This window comes from Aedes albopictus, chromosome 2 (assembly GCF_035046485.1).
Source record: "Aedes albopictus strain Foshan chromosome 2, AalbF5, whole genome shotgun sequence".
NCBI lineage: Eukaryota > Metazoa > Arthropoda > Insecta > Diptera > Culicidae > Aedes > Aedes albopictus.
In genome coordinates, this window is record NC_085137.1 from 500581867 (window position 1) to 500606900 (window position 25034).

Consider the following 25034-nt stretch of genomic DNA (forward strand, 5'->3'; position numbering starts at 1 on the left):
GACAAACAGAGCCAAACAACCTGCCAAAATTTAACTGTCAAAAGTGTTCAAATATTTGGCGTCTGGGCAAAGAGTGTAATAGCACCCTTACTCATTTTTGAACAAGTGCTTCAAAGCCAAAGCAGCATGAGTCACTGGAAGGCGGCTTGCAGTAATGACAAGCATAAAAATGTTTTTAAATTTACCATGGCAAAACATGATCATCAACCCACCACCGCTTCTTGTGTGCGTTTTGTTACTTCTCACATCAACCGCGTTCGATAGCCGAGTGCTAGCGTGCGAGCCTGGTGATGTCAAGGTTCTTGGTTCGAATCCGGTTGCCAACAGAAACTTTTTTTAATAGGAAGCAATCAGTGAAGTACTAGATTGAAAGTAGTGAGCTGGATTTTTGTATGGTGAGATGATCAATTCTCCGTTTCTGCAATGAAATGGTGTAAACAGCGTGGGTTCATATTATGATCATATTATGATTTCTTGCTTAATTTTATGGTGTTTGAGCAAAACTTTGGGTAGCTGTGTTGTTGTATTATTTATTTCATGCAACTTCAACAACACAGTTACCCAAAGTTTTGCTCAAACAGCATCAAATTAGGTAAGAAATCATATATATAACCCACGCTTTTTACACCATTTCATTGCAGAAACGGAGAATTGATCATCTCACCATACAAAAATCCAGCTCACTACTTTCAATCTAGTACTTCACTGATTGCTTCCTATTGAAAATCGAGTCCATGGTAAAATTAAAAACATAATTGGCTTCTTTGGCGGTGTTGAGATAATTCGATATTCTGATTCTGCATGCAAAACTGAGCCGAAATCCAAATTTTCATGAATTTTGGTGCCCGGGAACCTATTTAAAAATCAATTTGAAGTTTGTATGGGAGCGATTTGTCCAATCACCCCTCGTCGCATTTTGTACTGGGTGGAGCTATCAAACAGTTACCCAGCTGTCAAAAGGTGATTTCAAAAAATGTCTTTGAAATTGATTTAAGGTACCAAAATAAAGTTCTAAAAATCTGAAAAAAATCATAGTGGCTCAGAAAAAGGTGCTCTTTCGTATGAAATCAAAAAATCGATACATTTTTCTTAATTTAAAAACCCAATTGGGTTATTTAGTGAATAAAATATTGCTATTTTCTGTAGCCTAATCGAAAGAGCTAATTTTTCTGAGTATAACATGATTTTATTGGATTCAAATACCTTTGTTTTGATGGTTAAATTAACAAAACAGTTTTAATTTTCGTGGATAGAATGACAGTTCAATTGATAAAATGACAGTTCAACCCGAACAAAAAAAATTTCCCCATACAAACTTTAAATGCATTTTAAAAATAGTTCCCGGACTCCAAAAACTATGAAATTTTGGATTTCGACTAATTTTCGGGCGGAGAATCCGAATCTGAGATAATCTGGATACCCCTAAAGAACCCAATTTTGTTGAATTGAAACGAAACTCAGTCTGCACAAATTTAGTGGCGTTGTGTATTTAAATTGACCCTCAGAATAGTAATTTTCACCGCAAGCCGCCGTTCAGTGTAAAGTGCCCCACACAATGCATACGTTTGCGTGTGCGTGACAGTAATTTGACACATTTCCCATGGGAAAACTGTCAAAAAAACGCAAACCTCGACGGAACGGACGCTATGTGTTCCAGGCTTAAGCTTCACACATTGAAGCGTTTCGTCACCGTTACACATAAATGCGTATGCTTCGTGTTAAAGTCTAGTATGCACCTGGTAAGAAAAGCACTCCAGAAAAAATCCCTCTAATTACCAAAGGAATTTTGACAACTGGATTAGTATGGGAAAAAATGTCACTTTTCCTTGAGGAATAATTGAACGGAATATTTTTCCGCAAGGAAAAGTGACAGCTCCATTTGATTTGCCCGGCAGGCGTTACGAGCGTTACACAATTTTCATTTCTTTTCAGCTGCGGACCGCTCAAGAAATTTTGACAACGAAATCATTTCTTGACCGTTTCTTGTCCTATCCTTTTCCACAGTACTTTTGAGGTGCGTACTACACTTAAGCCTGGAACACATAGCGTCCGTTCCGTCGAGGTTTGCGTTTTTTTGACAGTTTTCCCATGGGAAATGTGTCAAACTACTGTCACGCACACGCAAACGTATGCATTGTGTGGGGCACTTTACGAACGCGACGCGTGAAGTACGTCAATTTCTAAACAACTAGAGCACACTAATTCCAATCATTTCCTACATCTAGCATTAAGCAAATCGCTTGTAATAATCTAACGCAAAAGCTTGTATAATAATCGTAGAGGTAACGTTTTGTGAATCGTGTTGGTCACATATTCATGACAACCAGTGTAAATTGCAATATGCAAAATCAATTAGATCGAATTGAAAACGAGCGACCTTTCACACAACGTTGCATACGATATGCTACGATAGCGCAGCATCGGGGATGACTGATCAAGAACGGAACAAACTGCGCGTGCGTAGTAATCGATTAGCCCGGAACGCATACTCATAGCATACATGGGGATGAATCATTCTAATTCATATTAGAAACTGATATCATATTCAAGTATGTTCACGGTTTCACAGCGTAAATGCGCAAGCGCGGTATGGAATTTCACCATCGGATTTAATGTTGCGCAATCGGATAGCACTTACACATAAGCATGATTTATAATTACGCAATATTGTGAAATTCATTAAACTAGAGTACAAGCTACGCCATTTGTAATTGTTAGTTCCAGACATGCACCGATAGGATATAAAATTGTAATCAATTATCTATGCTCACAACTAACGTAAAGTCAAGAACACAACCCCAATGTATTGTAATGGTCAAAGTACCAGAAAAGGTTTTGATCAGGGATTAATTATTTGTTAGCAAAACTTGTTGGAAAGATTCATTGCAGGATTGTATGTATACAAGTTAGAATTTTGATGAATCATGAGTTAATTAATGATGTAAAGAGGGTGAGCATAGTTTCTGGACGATACACATATAATTAATATGCTTTACGTAGGAATCAGGAAAAAACATGTAAAAGGAGGGTGCGAATAATGTCTGGACGATAGTATAAAAAGCGATCGAACAATAAAGACGGTAGCAGTTTTGCCTTGTACGTCACAAGCTACAGAACGCTCATTCACTTACTACTCGAAATCCTTCTTACCAAGCACTTTGAGAAGCTTAATCTTTTCTAATCCCTCCTATTACCCAAGCCTTCGAATGCGAAAGGAGTTGGCTGGAGCTTGATTGGAAAATTTAAGTCTTTGAAAAAGAGTTACTTAGTATTTAGAATCGAGAAGTCTAAATCATACTGAATCGATCAAACTTTTTCCACTCTGGCACGCTACGGTTCCGAATGCGAGTAACTTTGGCAAGAGTCTGAAAAGGCCAGTTTGACACCGATTCAAGTGTGGGCAAGCATTTATTTTCTCACTCTGGTACGCCACGGTTCCGAATGCAAGTAACTTTGGCATGAGTCTAGAAAAAATATAAATGCATTGCGATCAACTTTTCCTCATCCGACTAAGTCACGTCTTCGAATGCGAAAGAATTTGACCGGATCTAGGAAGAGTTGATTGCTCCCATATTCGATTTGGACCAATCGATTTTAATTATCTACCACTCAATCCTCCGAGTATCAGTAAGTAGTTTCGGTCGTCGACAGTTTATTCAGTGCGTTTCTCTTGCCTGTTGATCGGCACACGCGGAATCGAATACCGTCTCCCTTCGCAACGGTACCGTGCATCTGATGTGGTGTGATCAGGGCGCAAAATTTTCGAGCAGGCGAGTTGAAGTTCACCGTGAGGCAATTTTCATTCACTTGCCTGCATATTCATATTCAGCTGCTCGATATTCGTTTGTCAACTGAATGAATGTCAATGAATATTTGTGAACATCTTACAAAGTGCTAAATTGCTGATAAAATATTAACGTTTCGATTACAATTAACGGTGCTTTACACAGATCTTCTCCCATTTGATTGTTGTGGAGTGTTTTTGGAAGGAATCGTAGCCATAAACGTAGGTAATTATGAAGATGTTTCTCGATCGGCTTCATATTCAATGACTACAAATTGACTGACTGTGTGAATAGGTAGAGCGAAAATGAAGTTGTTAGTTTTGAATATTCAGTGCATAATCATTCAAATTCGTGCTGTTTTCAATCAATGACTATGAAAATTTTGCACCCTGGGTGTGATTACCATCATCGTCGTCGTCGTCATCGTCGTCGTCATCGCCAAGTGATCGTCGCGGCAGCTGACAGAAACACCACACGGAGTGTAAGTGCCCCGTCGTCAACACTTCGCTTGTTCTGAAAATGTGTGATAGTTACTCATTTGGCTAAATTAATTAATTTTTAAATGTTTTCAGGAGAATAAGAAATAATAGTTCGAATTAATTAAATATTTAAGAAATTTATTAAAGAATTGATAAATAAATTGAAATTGAAGAAATAAATAGTGACGGCTCCACATCGGGTGTCCCTCAGGGTGTCATCCTCGGTGTCATTTACACCCGATTTATCGATTATACATACCAATATCCAGCGATGCAGTTTTTCACCTAAATTAAATAAAAAAAAACAAGTTTAACTACATAATTTAATATTTTTTTAATGGAATACTGGAATACTTACTTTTGGAGATCATCCCACCCGAGTAAAATGGTATGATACAATAATTGTACAGCGTATGCTTTAGTAATTGTTTGTGCTATCATAAAGTGGATTATACATCGATGATAAGACCAATCGTTTTGATGATAGCATTTATCATTCCGGGAGTTTTGATGATAGGCCGAATGGGTTGTTAAGTATCGTTCTTGGTATCGTTACCATTCAAAAATGCCCGATTTCTCGAACAAAAATTTTGCAGAATCAAACATGTTATAATCACTGTATCATCTATTTTACGATACGACAAATAATAAAAACAAAACGGAAATATTTCACCAAATCTACTTTACCGACAGGAAAAAAGCACACCCCTGCGGGCAGTTGTCGGACACTGTCAAGTTTGGTGACGATTATGTGAATCATTGTTTACTTCGACGGCGTTTTTTATTTGAAGGATCGGGAATCGAACCTGATTAATCGGTGTTGATAGTTTCTCGGTGGTGTTTACGCACGACACCAAACAGAATCTGTGCTCGCAGTTGATCGAAATGCAGTAATGTTGTGAAGGCGCGAAGGACAAAAAAATCTACGCAGGAAAATTCTTTGATCCATCGATTTAGTAACTTGAACCCCAGAGAAAATCCATGCCGGAGCCGATATTCACAGCGCAGTGACGACGGATGGACGGAGGATGTGCACGGGAATACATCTACCACCTGTGGCATGTAATGTTTCCCATGTTCTTCACAAAATCGTGGTAGCGTGATAGTGTTGGCTCGAGTATTGGTGATTGGGAATCGGTCATCAGGAATATTTTTTTCAAGCACTGACGGGCTTGCTGACGAGTTAGACCACGGATTTGACTAGGATTACAAGGTATGCTTGTTATAATTGACCATATTTGCGTTTCGGTTATGACTATACGGTCTAAGTGCAGTCAAAAAGCATTAACTATTGATTACGGTCAGCGAACTCATGGAAATCCAATTATTGAAAATTATTCATGAATCATAGAAGGAATCGTTATCATTAATACTGCGATTATTGAAAGGTATTGAATGATCTAATTTCTAAGACTTGAATCATTCAATCATAAATATATTATTATATTTATCGTAATTATTCCACAAAGGAATATCTTATAATATGCACGATACCATGAACCATAATTTTCTATTCGGCCAGAGAAAACAGTTTTTTTAATTATTTTTTTTTTTGTTGTGGAAATTGACAGACGCTCGCTTTTTAAAGCGTTTGTCAACACAAGCCAGGAGCTCAAAAATGAGTAACTGGCCATCAGCAAACGGCGTGAGTAAGACGTACACAAAATTTTCACGCATTCTCCCGGATTTGCAGCGATGCTCCACAGTGAGCAACTGTTACTCATGCGATGTGCGGAGCAGTTTAAGCGTGTAGAAAAAAAATGACATTTTTGGCTAGAGATGTAATAGAATTAATAAACTATAGAGGACGAATGTCGCTGCTGTTCCCTTTGTTCTCGCTCGCAAACATGTCGGGTATCTATCTGTCAAACTGCATACTTTTTCGCTTTGACACTTATAGCCCGGCCTATCTCCGCCAGCAAGAGATGTTTCGGCAGCGACGCCAGCGACATTCTTCCTCTATAGTTTATTACCTCTATTAGAGATGTGCACCGGTTTTATTCGATTCGATATGGATTGCAAAAATTATAATCGATTTTATCGGATATTTCGGATATGGGTGATTTTGATCGATTTTTGTCAATTCCTTCAATTTCGTTGAAATTATGAAAAAATGTGAATCCTTTGGTAAATTTTGGCTTAAAATCTAGCTTATCTGGAAAAGACGTCCCCTCGGTAATCAATTGGGTTTTTAAATTAAGAAAAATTAAATGATTTTATATTTTTAAACAAAACAGAACCTTTTTCTGAGCCACTATGATTTTTTTCAGATTTTTAGAACTTTAATTTGATACCTTAAATAAATTTCAAACAGATTTTTTCAAAACATCTGTTGACAGCTGGGCAACTGTTTGACAGCACCGCCCATTACAAAATCCAACAAGGGGTGATTCATCAAATCGCTCCCATACAAACTTCAAATTGACTTTTAAATAGGTTTCCGGGCACAAAAATTCATGAAAATTTGGATTTCGGCTCAGTTTGACATGCAGATTCAGAATATGGAATTATCTCAACACCGTTAAAGAACCCGCATAGAGATTTACAGTTTGTCTTAATCTCCAAACAGTAAATGTCTTGTATCTGTTCTTGTTAATGTATGACAAATAGTTGCTGTTATGTCGCTGAATGTGAGATTCAACGCGGTCGACTATTAATCATGGTATGTACAATGCACACTAAGTGGTAACTATATGTTATACTGTGCAAGTGTTGTTAAATGATATGGAAATGGGAGTTCGTGAATAATGGTGGCAATATAAACTCACCTTATATCAAACTGTTCGTGCGTATTCCTTGCAACCCACTTACACACGTGCGTTTCATTATATGTAACTTATGTTCAGCAATATGACAAACTGTTGCATGCTTTGGTATTTGTGAACCAATGAAAATCGGCTGATGTATGGCTGTAATGTCAATTTAAAGACACGGACAACGTCTTCAGCTTTCGGCTGTACAGACTGTTTTAAACTTCCCGCATAACAAAATACAGTTTGTCATATTTTTCAAACAGTAAGTTTGTTCTAACTGTTACTGTTACTTTAAGGCAAACATTTGGTTTTCTATTTTACAATATGAAGCCCCACACTTTACACCATAGAGAACGTCTTTGACAACGTATGCCAATTGGTAACAGTATGTTATACTGTTTGAACATTGTTTGGCATTGTGGAAATGAAGCTCGCGAGAAATGGTGGCACTATGGGATCACCTCAAGTCAAATGGTCTGTACTCACAGTAGCCGAACACACTATCACATATAAATTTCACAATACAGTACATATGCTTAACAATCTGTTGAACGGTTACACGCATTTGTATTTGTAAGTGAAATATTCTGAGATTTGCCGCTGCGCTGTTTGTCAATAAATTTAAGAAAAAAAGTGCAAATCGAGTTTGAAAAGTTGATTCCGCGGGTGTCCTCCACACAGAAGTAACAAAAATAAGGTAAATCATAATTCCATTCCCATACTAGACATTAGGTGATTTTTTATTTAATTCATTTTAGTTTTTCGCTGTTCGATGCATACTATTCGGCGTATCTACAAGGTCAACAATTGCAGTTAACAAGTGCAGTGTGGGCGAGTTAACTGGAACTTAGGTGCGTTGAGGCGGCTAGATCGGAATTGAACCAAACTGTTATTCGGACATACCGATGATTTGAACCAGTTTAACCAATGCACACATAATGAAGGGTCGAAAAATCTTCCACAGTGAACAAATGTAGTTATTGCTTGCAGCCGCTAGTTACGTGAGTCGAAGTGAGAAAGTTTTTGATTGAAAAATATAACTCATGATGCGCTCCTTAAATTGTGTATTATATTCGAAGAGGATGGTAGCTCCGTTTGTAAGTGAAAATTCTCCTAGTTCTTACTTGGGTTCCGAGCTAAAACAATATGTTCATAGGAAACTAGAAACTTGTGACCATTATCATTTGGAAACGGAACCATCATCCAGTTTCATTTGAATATTTGGAAAATATACTAGTTTTATACGGATTCAATACAGTAGGACCATATATCATACGTTTGAAATACCATGAAAAACATTAAATCAACAGTAACACATACATTGTTCGTTCTTCTTCCACATATATTGTAAAACTGATCTCTAACCGTTTGATATACAGTGGAATGTCTGAAAAACTGGATAGTATATTGACAGTAAGCTTTACGGTTTTGCGAAAAATTTGTTCGAGCAAACGAGCGATTTTTTATGGTAACCTATCTTAACCGCCTATTCCACATACTGTTATTTGGCAGATTACCATTTGTCATACTGGCAAATCTGTACATGGAATGGTTAGCTTACTGTTATCTTAGATGGTCTGAGAAATGGTTAAATAACAATTGCTAATGATTAGCTACAGTATGAGAAACGTTGCATTTACAGTTTGTGATTATGCGGGCAGTTTCATTTGAATATTTGGAAAATATACTAGTTTTATACGGATTCAATACAGTAGGACCATATATCATACGTTTGAAATACCATGAAAAACATTAAATCAACAGTAACACATACATTGTTCGTTCTTCTTCCACATATATTGTAAAACTGATCTCTAACCGTTTGATATACAGTGGAATGTCTGAAAAACTGGATAGTATATTGACAGTAAGCTTTACGGTTTTGCGAAAAATTTGTTCGAGCAAACGAGCGATTTTTTATGGTAACCTATCTTAACCGCCTATTCCACATACTGTTATTTGGCGGATTACCATTTGTCATACTGGCAAATCTGTACATGGAATGGTTAGCTTACTGTTATCTTAGATGGTCTGAGAAATGGTTAAATAACAATTGCTAATGATTAGCTACAGTATGAGAAACGTTGCATTTACAGTTTGTGATTATGCGGGTTAACATTAGACAACGAACAACGGAGCATGCACCAATGGAAACGGGGAAGAAACTATTCTCACGAAAAATTTCAACGCCCGAAGCGGGAATCGAACCCTCACCCCGTGCGATTATAAGCTTGGTGACCCTTACCGCACTGCTACGAGGCTCCTTCACTGGGAAAAATATCTTCATTCCTTCTATGTGTCCGGGACATGGATTTTTGCAATGGGGGTAAACAAATGCTTTCCATAAGTGCGACTCATACTTTTGATGAGGCACCATACAGTAGCGACTCATACAATTTGGAGCACATACTATTCATGTGCTAATTTGCCTGCGTAAGCGGCTATTGGCTGCATATACTTTGGATGTGGTTTGGCACATGGATATTTGCCATTAAGTATGAGGCAATTTTCCTGAGTGTTGGAAAGAGAATAACACGACCCAGCAGCAGCAGTTAACGTACTTGAAAGTGGTAAGTATTTTATCTAACGGAAAAATTTTGTCTACCCAACGAAAACATACAGTGTATCTTTTCTTTTCGTAGGCGGAAACGGTTTCCACCCGGAGAGGTACTGATCGTCCTCGTCAGTGGCCTACAGGTGGCCACTAAAACAAAACAACATCGCGCATCATTCGGAAGGTTCGGCAACGAGGCATGAGGTGCACCGTCCGCCCACGGTGAGCATTTTGTACCACCTGCAAGATTCTGGTGTTTCTTGAGTTGAACAATGAACTAAGAATCGACTATATTTCTTTTGTAGGCATTTCCTTGTGCGCGGTTGCGCTTCCAACGCCAGGGCAATCAAGTATGGATTGACCTTCCCTTGATTGAATCCCCAATTATACTCCAGCGGCTGGAGCTTTTCGGGAATTCCGTGACTTCTCCAGAATCCTGCTGACAACGGCACGCAAGCTTGAAACTGGAGCAGAAAACGACATTTTTTGGCATATCGGACAAGATATCGGGTGATAGGGTCTATTACAGAGTATTAAATAAAATTGTTCTATTAAGTCTTATTTAATTCGTTTCTTGTGTCTCTCTTTATAACTTTATATATGTTATACGGAATGCAGTTATTGTACTATGGAGAACTATAAATCAATAGTAATACATACTGTATTCGTTTATCTTTCAAGTTTATGGTTTAACCACAGAGAACAGACGTCTATCTTCGCTTTCTGCCTTGTGTAAAACTTTGTAACGGTCATATCGGAGTATGTGGTTATGCTCCCGTTGCGCGGCGCTAGCGTCCCATCACTTACATTGTTGTGTTGTCACATTTGTTTCCAAAGCTCGCCGTTTTTGGCCGTTTGGCGCTCGTGTTGCTTTGTGGCCTAGTGTATTTTAACGATGAACACTGCCATCGTGTGGTCAAATCGACTTTATATGTGGGGCAGTCTCCGTTGGTGGCGTTGAGGTACACTTAAATCCTTTACACACGATTTCGGCGTATTTTTGATCGAGCTTAAACGTCTGTTCTCTGTGGTTTAACTGTTCCCCAACCATTTGCTATGCAATGAATCGCCTGAAAAACTGGATAGTATATCGACCATATTCTTTACTGTATTGCGAAAAATTTGTTCGGGAAAATGAGCGAATTTTTATGGTAACCTATCTTAACCGCCTATTCCACATACTGTAATTTGGCGGCTTACCATTTGTCAAACGGGCAAATCTGTACGTGGTATGGTTATCTTACTGTTATCTCGGATAGCTTGAGAAATGGTTAAATGACAATTGCTAATAGTCATCAACAGTATGAGAAACGCTGCATTTACAGTTAGTGATTATGCGGGAAGCCAATTTGGTTGGAAACCCCTTGTTATTTTCTACTGAAATAATCATTCTTTACACGGCGGTGGTTTTCGTTCAGTGTATAAAAGGTGGGCAAAACGTTATGTTGACCTAATTTCCGAATCCCTCCCGTGTTTGTAAATACAGACAAACGTCAAAACCCGAGGCGAAACTTTCAGCGCATTTGCTGCATTTGCTCGTGATTCATATTCATTCGTTTCGTTATAATTACCTCATTTTTAGGTAAATACATATGAAATACATAGTTCTATTATTTGTAATAAGTAGTATCATTTGTAATTGATTAAGAGATTACAGTTTTCCAACACTAGATCGAATCAAATTCCCACTAAACAATGAGTGACGATCAGCCGGGACCACGGACGGAGTATAAACTAGAGCAGGATTCGGAGCTTCGCTTCGAGATGGAGAACGGCAACAACGAAAAAGTCACGGTCACGGTGAGTACCGCCCTGTGGAAAGGGTTTATACTTATATTGTAATGATTTTGTAATTGTAGCTGCTGAACGGACATGCCGAGCTGTATGGTACCGAACTGGTAATGAAGAAATCGTACGAGTTTGGAGTCGGCGCCAAGGTGGCGATTTTTACCTATCACGGATGCACAATCGAACTGCGTGGAAAGCCGGATGTGGCGTACGTGGCAAGGGAGACTCCCATGGTACAGTACTTGAACTGTAATTCGGCGCTGGAGCATCTGCGAACGAAGGCCGAGGAGGATGACGTTCGAGGGCCAGTGGCGATGGTTGTAGGCCCGATGGATGTGGGCAAATCGACGCTGTGTCGGATTATGTTGAACTACGCAGTGCGTCTGGGAAGGAGGCCCATCTATGTAGACCTGGATGTGGGGCAGGGAGGCATCGCCATACCGGGGACGATTGGAGCTTTGCTGGTGGAACGGCCGGCCCCGGTGGCGGAGGGGTTTTCCCAGCAGGCGCCCCTGGTTTATCATTTTGGACATACAAGTCTCGATGAGAATGGCGTATTCTACGATGCACTGGTTACGAAGTTAGCCGAAACTACCCTTGAGCGGTTGCAGGCTAACAAAAGGGCGAAACATTCCGGAATGATTATCAACACGTGCGGATGGGTCAAGCAAGGCGGCTACCATCACATCCTCCATGCGGCCAAAGAATTCGAAGCTAATGCCATTTTTGTGCTGGACCAGGAAAGGCTGTACAACGAATTGCTCCGTGACGTTTCGTCGAAATCCGTTCAGGTTGTTTATCTACCGAAAAGCGGAGGCGTTGTGAAGCGTACCAGATCCCAACGGGCGGAGGCTCGCGACACTCGGATCCGTGAGTATTTCTATGGCTCCAAGATGCCCCTCTATCCGCATTCGTTTGACGTCAAATTCAGCGATGTGAAGATCTTCAAAGTCGGATCACCGGCCCTGCCGGATTCGTGTCTTCCACTAGGCATGAAAAAGCAGGACAATTTTACCAAACTGGTACCGGTTCAACCGAGCATGCAACTCCTCCATCACATCCTGGCCGTCAGTTTTGCTGAGAGCGTCGAAGAGAATGTCATTCAAAGCAACGTGGCCGGCTTTATCTGCGTAACGGACGTAAATATGGAAAAGGAAGTGCTGACGATTTTGTCACCCCAGCCGAGGCCGCTACCCCAAACGATTTTGCTGGTGTCTGATTTGCAGTTTATGGATAGCCATTGATGGGGTCGGGTGAGGGGTTTCGGAAGGGTCGTGAATGTGTGGATGACACTGATAACGTTATTAAATAAAATAGTCTTAACTTTCAGAATGGTTACACATGATTAAGAAACATGATGACGTCCTCGTAAAGCGATGGTTCAGGCAGTAAGGCATGATTTTAAGTTTGAAGGGTTTCAGTTCACGATTTGCCTTCTCGGTTCGTCATTTGGCGTGGAACGTAGTTCTCCATCATCATCAATTTGTTCTTATTTAATCATTAAAGAAATTCCAATAGAATTATTGGAATGTTTTCTGGTGATAGTTTTCGAGGATTTTCCAAGAAGATTAAAATAATGAAAAAATGTCTGGGATATTTTCTCACACGCTCTCCTGGTAACGAATCAGAAAGTCTAGTAGCTAATTATCTATTTCACAAAATGAAATTTCGCGATATTCGCAGGTTCATTTACAAACCTCCAGAAAATGATTCGAAATCCATTGAATTATACAACTCAGGTGGATTTCCGCTGAAACTTCTTGAGTGATTTAGGTTTATTCAAAAAACTCCTGCTGACGCAAACACTTGTTCTAAGAATCTCACCAGGAATTCCTCCAAAAATACCAACAGGATTTTTATACTAAAGCTCGCCCAGGAATTTCTCCAAGCATTCATCCAGGAATTCTTCCAAACATACCTCCAGCATTTTTCCAAAGATTCCTTCAGGAGCTCTTCCAAGGATTCTTGCAGTTTTGTTTAACCATTCATCTAGGACTTCTTTTAAGGATTCCTCAAAGTATTCTTCCCAACGTTCATACAGGAATGTTCCTCCAGGAATTCTTTCAAAGAATCCTTTATGAATTCTTCCAAGAATTCCTGCAGGATTTTTTCAAAACATTCTCCAGAAATTCTTTCAAAAAATCTGAATTTTCCAAATAATTTCTCTAGTAATTCTGTCAAAGATTCCTCCAAGTATTCTTTCAAGGGTTCCTCCAGAAAATATTCCAAAGATTACTCCAGGACTTTTTCAAAGATTCCTCCAGGAATTTGTCCAATGGGCCTATGTATAAAGAATTCTTTCATAGATTTATCAAGCAATTCTTACTAGGATTTCTTGAAAAAATCCAGGAATTCATCTTTCAAGATTTTTTTAGAAATTCTTCCAAGAGCTCCTCCAGGAAGTCTTCCAAGGATTACCTAGAAATTCTTTCAAAGAGTCATCAAGAAATTAATCCACGGATTCCTTTGGAAATTTTCCAAGAATTTCTCCAATAACACTAGTTTACAGCATTTTTGAACTCGGTAAGCTGATGATCATTTTTGGTGTAGAATCATGCCCTGAGTTCGAAAACGCGAAGGAAAAAAATTTCAGTAGAGCGGAAATTTTTTCGACTTTCCATACAAGGCTGATGATTTGAAATCGATTTTTGTTCTATTTTTAAGCAAAGTCGCTCACTTCAAACATCTCATTCTCCGTAATCAATGCTCCGATTGAGCTGAAATTTTTACTGTAACTCGTCTACATATGATATGTCAAATAAACGTTGAGAAAGAATTTTTTAGTTGTTTTTTTCTTATTGAAAAAAATACATTTCTTCAAAAAAATTTGGGAATTTTGCTAAAATTTAAGAAGGTCGTCCATACAACTCGCCAATATCTTGAATTTCATCAATCTGATGCAAATCCTGTATTCAGATGATCGAATGGTATTGTATTCAGCTCTTAATTTATGGAAAAAGATTTAAAATTGGTTGAACAAAACGCAATATATTTGAATTTTAGTAAATTACATATTGTGAAAAGTTACAAAACTCAATATTGAGCTAAAACTCAAAAACTGTTCTACTTTAAATTTTTTGAAGGTCGGTTTCGAAATCAGTACTAAATTGTGCTTCAAAAATTTTGGTCGTTGACAGAAGTTAACGACTTTCGTTTTATTTTGTAAACTTGTGAAAAAGGATTTTTTCGAGGATGTCTACATAAATTCTTAAAAGGATTCCTCCAGGAATTCTTCCAAGGATTTCTTCAAAAATTCTTCCAAGCATTTCATCACAAATTCTTCCAAAAAATCGTTTAAGAATTCCTTCAAGGATTCCTTAGAAAAAACTATCAAGCCTCCAAAAATTCTTCCAAAGAGTTCTCAAGGAATTATTCCAAGGATTCCTCCAGAATTTCTCCCAGGGGCATGTTCTTACAACCCAAAAATGTCGGAATATCCAACAAAAAGTTCAGTGAAAAAACGGTAAATCTTCTACCGGTTTTTTTTTTCTTTTTTTACGGCTTTTTTGGATACTTCGATTTGAGAAAACAAGTGTTCCTCCCCCCGATTTTTCCAGTAATTCTTCCAAAGCATTCATAAAGAATTCTTTCAAAGATTTAAAAAGTTTGTCCAGGGTTTTTCCAGGCATTATTCAGGATGTCTACTACCTGGAAAAACCTGGAAAACCAGGAATTATCAGGGAATTTTACTCGACCTGAAAAAATCCTGGAATTCTCAGGGAATTCTGGTGACAATCAGGGAAATTCTGTGTTCATCATTTTAATACAAATTTTCAGTTAGGAATGTCTCAAAGCGAATAAAAATTTCGGCTGCGCCGCTACTATCTACCCGCACGTTAAACAATATATCGGATATTTATTACCCTTGACGTTTGAACTAACTTGTACTTTTTCCACAACAATCTCCTATTTTATGTTTTACCTATTTCGGAAAACTGAGTCGTGTCGTCATGCTTTTATTGTTAGGATTTTGAATTCTCAAATCTTTCAATCTATTGTAGCGTTAAATATTGGCTTAGTGACTTAAATTGCAGAATTTATTGAAGTTTGCCTAACAAATTCGCAATCGCCTTAAAAATACCTGAAGGAACTTAAAGATACATTTTGAGCGTAGTTCCTGAAACTCCGGCAGAATATTATTGATCAGTTGGAACTCCTGGCGGATTCGATGTTAGTTTTTCTAGCGAAATTAACTAGATGACTTCTGGGGAAATTTTCAAATATTTTTCTGGTCATTTCTGAAACATTTGTATAACAACTCATAAATGATTCTAAACAATGTTTGAAAAAAATGATCAACTCTTTCTTTCCCAGAGTTGCTTATGAGCTCCACATATTTTAACGAACTCGATAGAAACTATTTTCGATGGACATAATGCAATAGTTTTGGAACATGGTTGCCAACTTATTAGTATATTCTAGTTGTCAATTACTTGTTTTAAGAACGATACTGTTGACAACCAAAACAACTTAGGGTAGGGCGGGGCAAGATGAGCACCCTAAGGATCACGTTGAATTTAATGAAAGTGAACACAATTTTTCAGGGTAACTCTCAGTAGTTCTTTTCTATATTATGTTTTCTACCACCCATAAACATGGCAGGGTTCAAAATTCACAATAAGGATGATTTATTTGACTAAACAAAAAAGATGTTTTATGGTCAGTTCGAACATGCTGCGGGGCAAGACGAGCACCCCTACAGGGCAAGAAGAGCACTTAATTAAAAACCCAATATTTTAACTATAAATTGGCCATACAGTGATTGATATAGCAAATCTTGTTCATAGCTATGGTATCACGTTCCAAAATTATCAGTTTCTTTCTCGATTATTAAAAAATGTGTTTTTATAATACTTTATACGAAATGACCCGATTATTAAGCGGAAGTCAATGAACGATTATTAAGTGGCTTATTTTTACAAATTTACGCAACCAAATAGTTACAGAGGATACGGAAACCTATGTTTGGCACTATTGAGAGGATTACAATAACTTCAAACTATTTTCTATGCTCCCATCAGGGGTGCTCAAATTGCCCCAATACAAAGAAATAACTAAAATTGAATAAATTTTAATGTTTGTTGTTAGAAAATATTTTCTAATATAACTTAAAATGCTTTGTAGCATGCTAGTATTGCTGTGTGCATTCAAAATGCAAATATCAAATGCGGGAGCACCAAATGCGGTAAGATTTTCTAACAAGTAACCCGATGTCAGTGGGAGCTTTCGAATCCTAGGTTGGCGGTGATATTGGCTATGGTTGCTACGTTGCCTTTGGTAACATGTGTTACCGCGTTTGAAGCGCATTTGGGCACCGTTTGCATCTTGAACGCACACAGCAATAATGTTGGCTGATAACCAGAATTATGGTAAAAATTTGATTCTGACGTAAAAACCTTATTTTATTTTGACGATTTCTTATAAGAAAATGCTAAAAATTCATGTTATTCATTAATTTGACGATATTTTTCAATTCGTTCATTATGAAGTGTCTTTTTTTAGGTTTACAAACAAGATGAACTTTATTCTAACGGATTATGATGTTGTTTGGACAAAATTCATCATAAAAGTAGCAAGACGAAGGGGTGCTCATCTTGCCCCGGGTGGCCATCTTGCCCCGTCCTACCCTACAACTTTTTTCTATTAATTTTGAAAATAGTTCATCTGTAACAATATTTGCTCATATACTTTATTATACTTTCATATATATTGTTGCTAGAAATTTCTACAAAAGGAGGAATCACTGGAAAAAAGAGTCTAGCGAAATTCCTGAAAAATACATACTTGAGCGAAAGCAACGAAGGTCTTCGTGCGCAATAACTGAAGCTCTGCGTGAAGGGTTTCTTGGAGGATTTGTTTAAAAGCGTTAGCTGCAATTTTTTAAATTTCCGACAGTATTTAAGAAAATTTGCTCAGGAACTACTCAGCCTGCTGGAACAGCCCAGCCTAACTTTTATAAAAATGTAGTGTAACTTCTTGTTGTTTTCCTTGCTAAATTGCTTCAGAAATTCATAAACAAATTTTTTATTAAATTATGCAGAAATTCTCCAAAAGTATCGCCAGGATTGTATTTAGAATTCCATCAGAAAATCTTCTCGTGCTCCAGTCCTAAATGCTGGTGGAATGTTCTCCTTAAATGTCATTGTAGCTGGAATTAGAAATTTCCCAAAAAGTTGCGTTTCCACGATTTTCTAGAAATCTGAAAACATGTTTTGTTTAGTCGATTTGTTAAAGTTTCTTGAACCTGGAATTATTTTCAAAAACCTGGAAAAATCCTGGAAATATCAGGGCATTTCATTTTCATAATTAAGTAGACACCCTGTTCTTCCAACGATTTATTCTTCAAATTCTATCGAGTATTTACCTTGGATTTCTTCAACATTTTTATCCCAGGGATGCATCCAATGACTTCTTAAGGAATTATTTCTAGGGTTTGAAACGCTGCATTTGCCTAACCTTGCCGTAAAAATGTTAAGGATTCTAAAAAAACTCTTCTGAGAATTTCAGTAATGCTTTCAGAAAGTATTTTCAACTTTTTTTTCACTGATTCCGTTGAATTTTACTAATATACTCAGGAAATTTATTAGAATTTTCTTAGGGTATTCCATCAGCGAGTCATTCAGGAGTTGCACTTGGAACAAACTTTTTTTTAGAAAAATCGCTATTATTTTCTTCTGTTGTACTCAATCCTCAGATTATCCTTTTGGCGGCTTTTCGGGCCCGTATGAAGTTGATCACCAATATTAACTTCGTTTCCCGATCTGCCTAGATAGCTGTGTAGTGTCGGTAGCAGTTGATTCAACTGGCTAAGAGTAGCACTACGGACCACCTGTTCCAGTGGTAGGAGTCCACTAATCAGGTGACCCCTAATTCAAGGTGTTATGCGGCTTTACGCTTACCGTGCCTAGGAATTAATGGTTAGGGGGTCTTATAAAAACCTAATCGCAAACGGAGCCTGTGGTATACCAGGACACCCCCCACAATAATTGCCCTTACTGTGCTAACCGGAGCAATAGCGCGGTGGACCTTGTGTTTCTCCAAGACAATCAGTAGTTTGGGTAGTGGCTACGGTTAGGATAGCTCAGATCAATCTTTAGCACAAAAGAACAGCAACGATCAATCTTTGCAGACTTATGCAAAATGGCTCAGCCCAAGTGGCCTTGGTCCAAGAACCTTACTTTTGTAAGGGGGGTTTCTATCTAGGAAACTTGTGAACCCGGTGTTTGCTACTTTTAGTAAACATGAAATGGCTTAATCACGTGTCAAGCCTCGAGCATGTGTGCTTGTCAACAACGCAATCGTTGCTACACTCATCTCTGAACTAACTACTAGAGATGTATGTGCTATCACAATCGATGTATCTGTTGGAAATCTCAACAGGAAATACGTCTTTTGTTCGGTTTATTTACCGCATGGTGAACCAGCCCCTGCGGATGCTTTCAAGCAAGTCATAGCATACTGTACTTCAAAAGGCCTTCCGCTAATTGTTGATAGTTATGCTAATACTCACCATATTATCTAGGGCAGCTCAGACATCAATTTGAGAGGCTCAGGGGTGATACACACGCAAAAATCGACCTTTTTCAACCCCTCCTCCCCCCTATGTCACACTTTTTGTATGGGACTTCATTATTTATTGTATGGGTCGTCACGTTCTGTAAACCCCCCCCCCCCTCCCCCATAAAAGCGTGACGTAATTTGTGCATGACCCCTGATGGAATACTTAAGTAGTACAGATCTTGGATTACTTAACATAGGCAACCGCCCAACCTTCATGGTACCTATCTGCTGGAGAGGAAGTGTTAGACATAACGCTTTGTTCTAGCAGAATTAGTTACGAGCTGATCAATTGGCATGTATCAGATGAAGAATCTTTATCTGACAATCGCTACACTTTTTTTTTTGAACATGTGAATGTTACTTCGCAAACTTTGCGTTTCAGGAACCCCCGGTTAACAAACTGGGATCTCTTTACTGATTTGGTTGCAGCCAAAATTCATGGATACTCACCATCCATTGACACTCCAAGTGATTTAGATGATGCCGTTGATACTACAACGGCCTTCATCATGGAAGCTTTTGAAGAAGCTTGCCCTCTGCGGTCTGTGAAGACCACAAGAGGAACCCCTTGATGAAACTCTAATCTGGCGAAGCTCAGGAAACAATGTAGAAAGAGTTGGAACAGACGACGTTCTGCTGGATCGGAGGCTTTCAGGTCGGCTCGCAAGGCCTACCAGAAAGCTCTTCGGTCTGCTGAACGATCCGGCTGGAAAAACCTTTGTACAAATGTTTCCAGTTTGAGTGAAGCCAGTAGGTAAGGATTTTCAAGTGAACTTCGTTTCGTTTCGTTTGCCAAATGGTTATTTCACTTCCTCTGATGAGGAAGTTTTGGACTGTTTATTGAGTACACACTTTCCCGGATGTGTGGATATTACATCTTCGGATGAACCTGATGTCTTTTCTTGTAGTTATGATTCTTTAGCTTCGGCTCGGAGTATCATAACTCTAGAATCGATTGAATGGTCACTAATTAGCTTTGCTCCTTTCAAATCTCCTGGGGCAGATTGAATTTATCCTATTTTGCTTCAGAAGGGATTTGATCGTTTCATACATGTTTTAAAACAACTACTTGTTTGCATCCACGAGACGCAGTTTTGCTACAGGGTATATTCACAAATCCTGGCGGGATATTACTGTGAAGTTTATCCCGAAAGTGGGTCGTGCGTCGTATGAAGAAGCAAAGAGTTTCAGACCTATTAGTTTGACCTCTTTTCTTCTAAAATACTTAGAACGCATTGTCGATCATCACATCCGTGATGTTCATCTGGCCAACGTGCCTCTTCATGTGAACCAACATGCTTACCAATCTGGAAAGTCCACTGTGACTCTTTTACACAAAGTTGTTTACGATATCGAGAAGGCATTCGCTCAAAAGTAATCCTGCTTGAGTGTTTTCATAGATATCGAGGGTGCCTTTGACATCGTGTCTTTTGATGCCATATTGGAAGTCGCACGGGGTCATGGTATATCTCCAAAGATTTCCAATTGGATTCACTAAATGCTGGAAAACCGACATCTCTTCTCGACATTGTGTCAAGCGGCGATTAGGGAATTGAGTGTTTGTGGATGCCCTCAAGGGGGAGTCTTATCACCACTTTTGTGGAATCTCGTAGCAGATACGCTATTGAGGCAACTCAATACCCAAGCAGCACCTGCAACATCATGCAGATTGTGGCTTTCTATGCTTTGGTCTAAATGAGTTGCACTAGAAGCGCACGAAACTTCCATCTTGTCAGTTGAGTTACATTTAAACTCCGAAACCCGTAAAGTTGCGGCTTTGTTTCATAGAAATCACAAATTACCACGTGTTTGACATCGATTTGTGGAGGCGAGCTTACATATTGCTCGCAAGTGATAATACAGTCAGCTTATATTAAATGTGTTATGTAACATGCATGAAACATTTAACTCTGATTTGTTTGTTCAGATTAGGTTCCATATCCGTTACAGAAAACTTGAGCGTTTTTTTCATTTTGACAGTTCTCTAGCTTGTGACAAAGAAGGTGCAATAAAGTAACAAGTAACTTCAGTAGCTTTTATGGTGAGTTGAGCATCGATTCTCTCACAGAGCTTTTGGTGTAGTATGTAGGGTGAGTAGATAATACTCCTGGTGTCCGTGGTTCGAGTCTGGACAAAATCTTTTCCCAACTTTTTTATCATTCCTCCTCGTTTATGTTGCATAAGAATTCAGAATCTGCGCTTTTTGGGTTTCGAAGAAGAAGCAATTGTGTTCTGTCGTCCGTAATACGGACAGTGAATAAATGGCATTAAGGTTGCTGTTCCTGGATTAGCAACAAGTCGCGCTGCTTGGGTAATAGCGGTTTTCCTACTTATGGTTTTGCCGACGACTACCTAACATTGTTAGTCGGTATGTGCTTCAGCACCCTTTTCAAACTGATGCAGAACGCTCTTCAGGTAGTTGAGGGTTAGTGTCGCCAATATGGCCTTTCGGTAAATCCGAGTAAAACATCTATTGTTCTTTTCACGGAAAAGCGAAACCGTAATGGTGTTCGACCTTTACGTCTCTTTGATTCTGAAATCGATGTGATTAAACAGGTAAAGTACGTTGGAGTCATTCTTGATTTGCTGGACACCTCACATTTAGTTCAGAATCAAGAAAGCTTGTATGGCCTTCGGGCAATGCCGGCGAACCTTTGGTACAACTTGGGGTCTAAAACCCAAGTATATCAAATGGATTTACACAACTGTGGTTCGGCCAATATTGGCTTATGGATGTCTTGTGTGGTGGCAAAAGGGCGAAGTGAGAACGGTCCAATCAAAATTAGGCCATCTCCAAAGGATGTGCTTAATGGCGATATCTAGAGCGTTCTCTTCATCTCCCACGGCACAGCGCTCGAAGTTCTCTTTGACGTTGCTCCACTACACATTCATCTCAAACAAGAAGCACTTTCTTGCACTTACCGTCTATGGGTACTCGGTTTACTAGAGGAAACTCCTGTGAACCGCAGTTCAACACACACCTCGTTGTTTCCACTTTTGGTGAATTGGGACAAAGTTGTCCTTGCTCCAAGTGATCTTATAATTGCTTGTAATTTTCCATATAGGAAATTTTCCACGAAATTCCCTTCTCGGGATGAGTGGACATCTGGTTATCTAGAGAGCAGTATTTCAGACGGCATCGTATGTTGCACTGATGGCTCCCTTCTCGAAGGTCGAGCAGGTGCTGCTGTTTATTCTCGTGAGCTAAGGCTGCATCAGTCTTACTCACTTGGTAGACACTGCACCGTTTATCAGGCCGAAATCTTTGCTCTTATGTGCGGAGTGCAATCAGCACTTCAGCAGCACGTAATGGGCAAAGTAATATACTTCTGTTCAGATAACCAGGCTGCTATTAAAGCACTTGCTTCGGCCAACTCCAGGTCGAAGATAGTTATCGCTTGTCGAACTCAAATCGAGGAGCTGAATTCCGCAAACGCTGTTCACCTTGTATGGGTACCTGGCCATTCTTCCATCGCTGGAAATGAATTGGCTGATGAGTTAGCTCGCACTGGAGCATCACATGACTTCATTGGCCCTGAGGCAGCTATTCCGATTTCGAAGTGTTGGGTAAAGCTTCAGACTGACACCTGGGCTGCCACTCAGTACAAACAATATTAGAATAGTTTGGAGTCATGTCGTCAAACAAAATTGTATTGTACTGAGGCCTCTCTACGGGTGGCAAAGTATCTAACAAATCTGTCAAAGCAGAATTGCAGCATGCTGGTCAAATCATTGACTGGCCACTGCCGACTCAGCTATCACATGGCGAATATTCAGCCAGCTGATTCATTTGCATGTGATAGCTGTAAATCCGATTATGAAACTTCGTATCATTTATTTAATACTAGCTGTCCCGGCAAACTTTGTCTTGCCAAGTTGTGGTGGTTTGACATCTGTTGAGCTCATAACATCACCGCACTCTAGATTGGTTTCATATCGATCGTGTTGATTTCCTTCCCAGCTCATGAAAAATCAGCAATTTATCAATTTTCTTACTTTTCTAATTGATTTTTGTAATTTTTATACATATAAACACAGCCACCATGAATACGAATCAAACCCTGCAAGAGTCATCCCGATCGGTCCAGCCGTTCGTGAGTTTTGTTGCCTCAAAGGGACTTCAAACTCATTTTTATATATATAGATGTAACTGTCCAGTTTTTGCGCAACTGCGTTTCCGAGTACTCGGAAAACACTTATTAAGTGAAACTGACTTCAGAAACTTGAATCTTCAGGACGTTCTGTGGTAAAGAACTGTAGGCTCTCTTTACGCTTTATGGTAATTATCACAGTGCCCTTCTCAGGGCGCTGTTGATTCCATTGTGGTACGCTTATGCGTTATTACAGTGTCCTTTTCAGGACGCTATGTGAACCCATTGTGGTACGCTTTTGCGTGTATGACGATCCTATTCCCTTACCTGTCCTTTCCCCTGTCATATTCTTTTTCCTTCCCTTCTCCGCCAGGTAAATGATGAATAGGCTCGTGTTCATGGCGATGGCACAAATTTCCCAAACGGAGGAGAACGTGCCTGTGGAGCCCACCTACTGATACCTGATATCAGCAGTTCTACGAAGTGTTGAACTTTATTCAAACTAGTGTTAGAAACCTTACTTGACTTGGAGGCCCCCTGAAATCGGAGGCCCGGTGCGGACCGCACCCATCGTACCCCCTTGCTACGCTACTGCATGTATCTTTGATTTCGAAGTCCAGACATTTTTCTTCAGACTGCCCGTCTATTAAAAGTCTGTTAATGTTGATATCAGTCTATCGAGACTTGATTATCACCAATCACCAATGTAATACAAGTACCATGAATAATTTTCCCGGTGCATTTTACAATTTCTCGGATTTTTGGATGGATGGACACCCTGGACTTAAAAAAGTACTTTTTCGAAGAATAGAGTAACTAACTTTTTAACTATGAGAAATTGAGTTCTTTGGAAAAAAAAATATGCGTCGTCAATAGTTCTAAAATTGCTCGGACAAATTTTTTACGAGAAATGAATGAATTAATAATAGTTATTGTAAGAAAACTCAATCTCAGGGATCACCCTAACATAATTCTTTCAATCAAAAAATCATAAGTCTGCTGAAACCATAAGAGACAGAATAATGGTTTCTTCCGCAAACTTGCTCCAAATCAAGCTCCGAATAAGTTCTTCTACAACTTTGTAGAGCTTTGTCTGTTTGTCGACATTCAGGCTTGTAAACATTCGACACTTTTCACTATCTTCGTTTCGTTACCGCAGTCGAGTGTCAGCTTGCTTTGTTACATTCGTGCGCTACCGCTACCTCTTACATAGGGGCCGTCCATATACCACGTGGACAGAAAATTCATGGTTTTTGACCCCCTCCCCCCTTCCCGTGGACAAGCGTGGATTTTTCATTGACCCCTACCCCCCTCCCCCATTGTCCACGTGGACATCAGAAATTTTTTTTTCACATTTCTAAAAAAATAGAAAAAGTGATTTTGAAAAGTTTTTTTTTAATTTTTTTTTTTCGTAAATCATGTCTTAAATATAATTGAAAACTTTATAAAATACAAATATTCTATAACTTTACACAGAATACAAACAAGTGACACAAAATAGGTACCTATAAGTTTTCAACATTGTTTTTAATACAGCTTAATGTTTGTGAGAGTGTGGGTTCGATTCTTGCTCCAGTTGATTAAAACTGTTCGTCAAACGGAAATTCTTCATTGGGTGTTGTTCAATGTTTAGTCTGTACAGCCTCTGGTTGAAGACGGTATTTTTTAGAATATTTATTCAATCTATGATTGTCTGATTGTTTTGTTGAGATAAGGTAATTTTAAATCTTAGATTTTTGTTGAGATAAGATTATATTTCTTAGATTCTTACAAAAACCAAAATTTACAGCAACTATAGTTATAAATTGTATTGGTGAGGCTTAGACTTCAATATCCATTAGAAACATCTTAAATTTTAAAAAAACCTTCAAAAACAAGTTTTTGAGATAAGCCTGCAAATCCCTACATGTATTTTGAAACTTTGAAGTAGCTTAAAAAAATCATATGAAGCTTAGAAAAAATCATACAGAACTTCAAAGAAAATTTTCTGACTGAAACACCAACATTTGCATGGTCTACACTCC

The 25034-nt window shown here is 38.8% G+C and overlaps 1 protein-coding gene and 1 long non-coding RNA gene across 3 annotated transcripts; both read left to right on the plus strand.

Annotated features, from left to right (window-relative positions):
- Positions 1 to 9545: 9545 nt before the first annotated feature.
- On the plus strand, positions 9546 to 10107 carry LOC134287496 (uncharacterized). The gene is made up of 3 exons (XR_009997343.1): positions 9546 to 9587; positions 9660 to 9793; positions 9877 to 10107. It is a non-coding gene; the product is annotated as an uncharacterized LOC134287496 (long non-coding RNA).
- Positions 10108 to 11076: 969 nt separating this feature from the next.
- On the plus strand, positions 11077 to 12691 carry LOC109409346 (protein CLP1 homolog). 2 transcript variants are annotated; one of them, XM_019682800.3, is made up of 3 exons: positions 11077 to 11153; positions 11229 to 11371; positions 11431 to 12691. In XM_019682800.3, exons 2-3 carry the CDS (start codon positions 11267 to 11269, stop codon positions 12601 to 12603), a joined length of 1278 nt encoding a protein of 425 aa, XP_019538345.3. In that variant the 5' UTR covers positions 11077 to 11153; positions 11229 to 11266; the 3' UTR covers positions 12604 to 12691. The 2 variants fall into 2 exon arrangements, with proteins under 2 accessions (XP_019538345.3, XP_029726258.2); XM_029870398.2 differs by lacking the exon at positions 11077 to 11153 and having other exon boundaries at positions 11160 to 11371.
- Positions 12692 to 25034: the final 12343 nt, after the last annotated feature.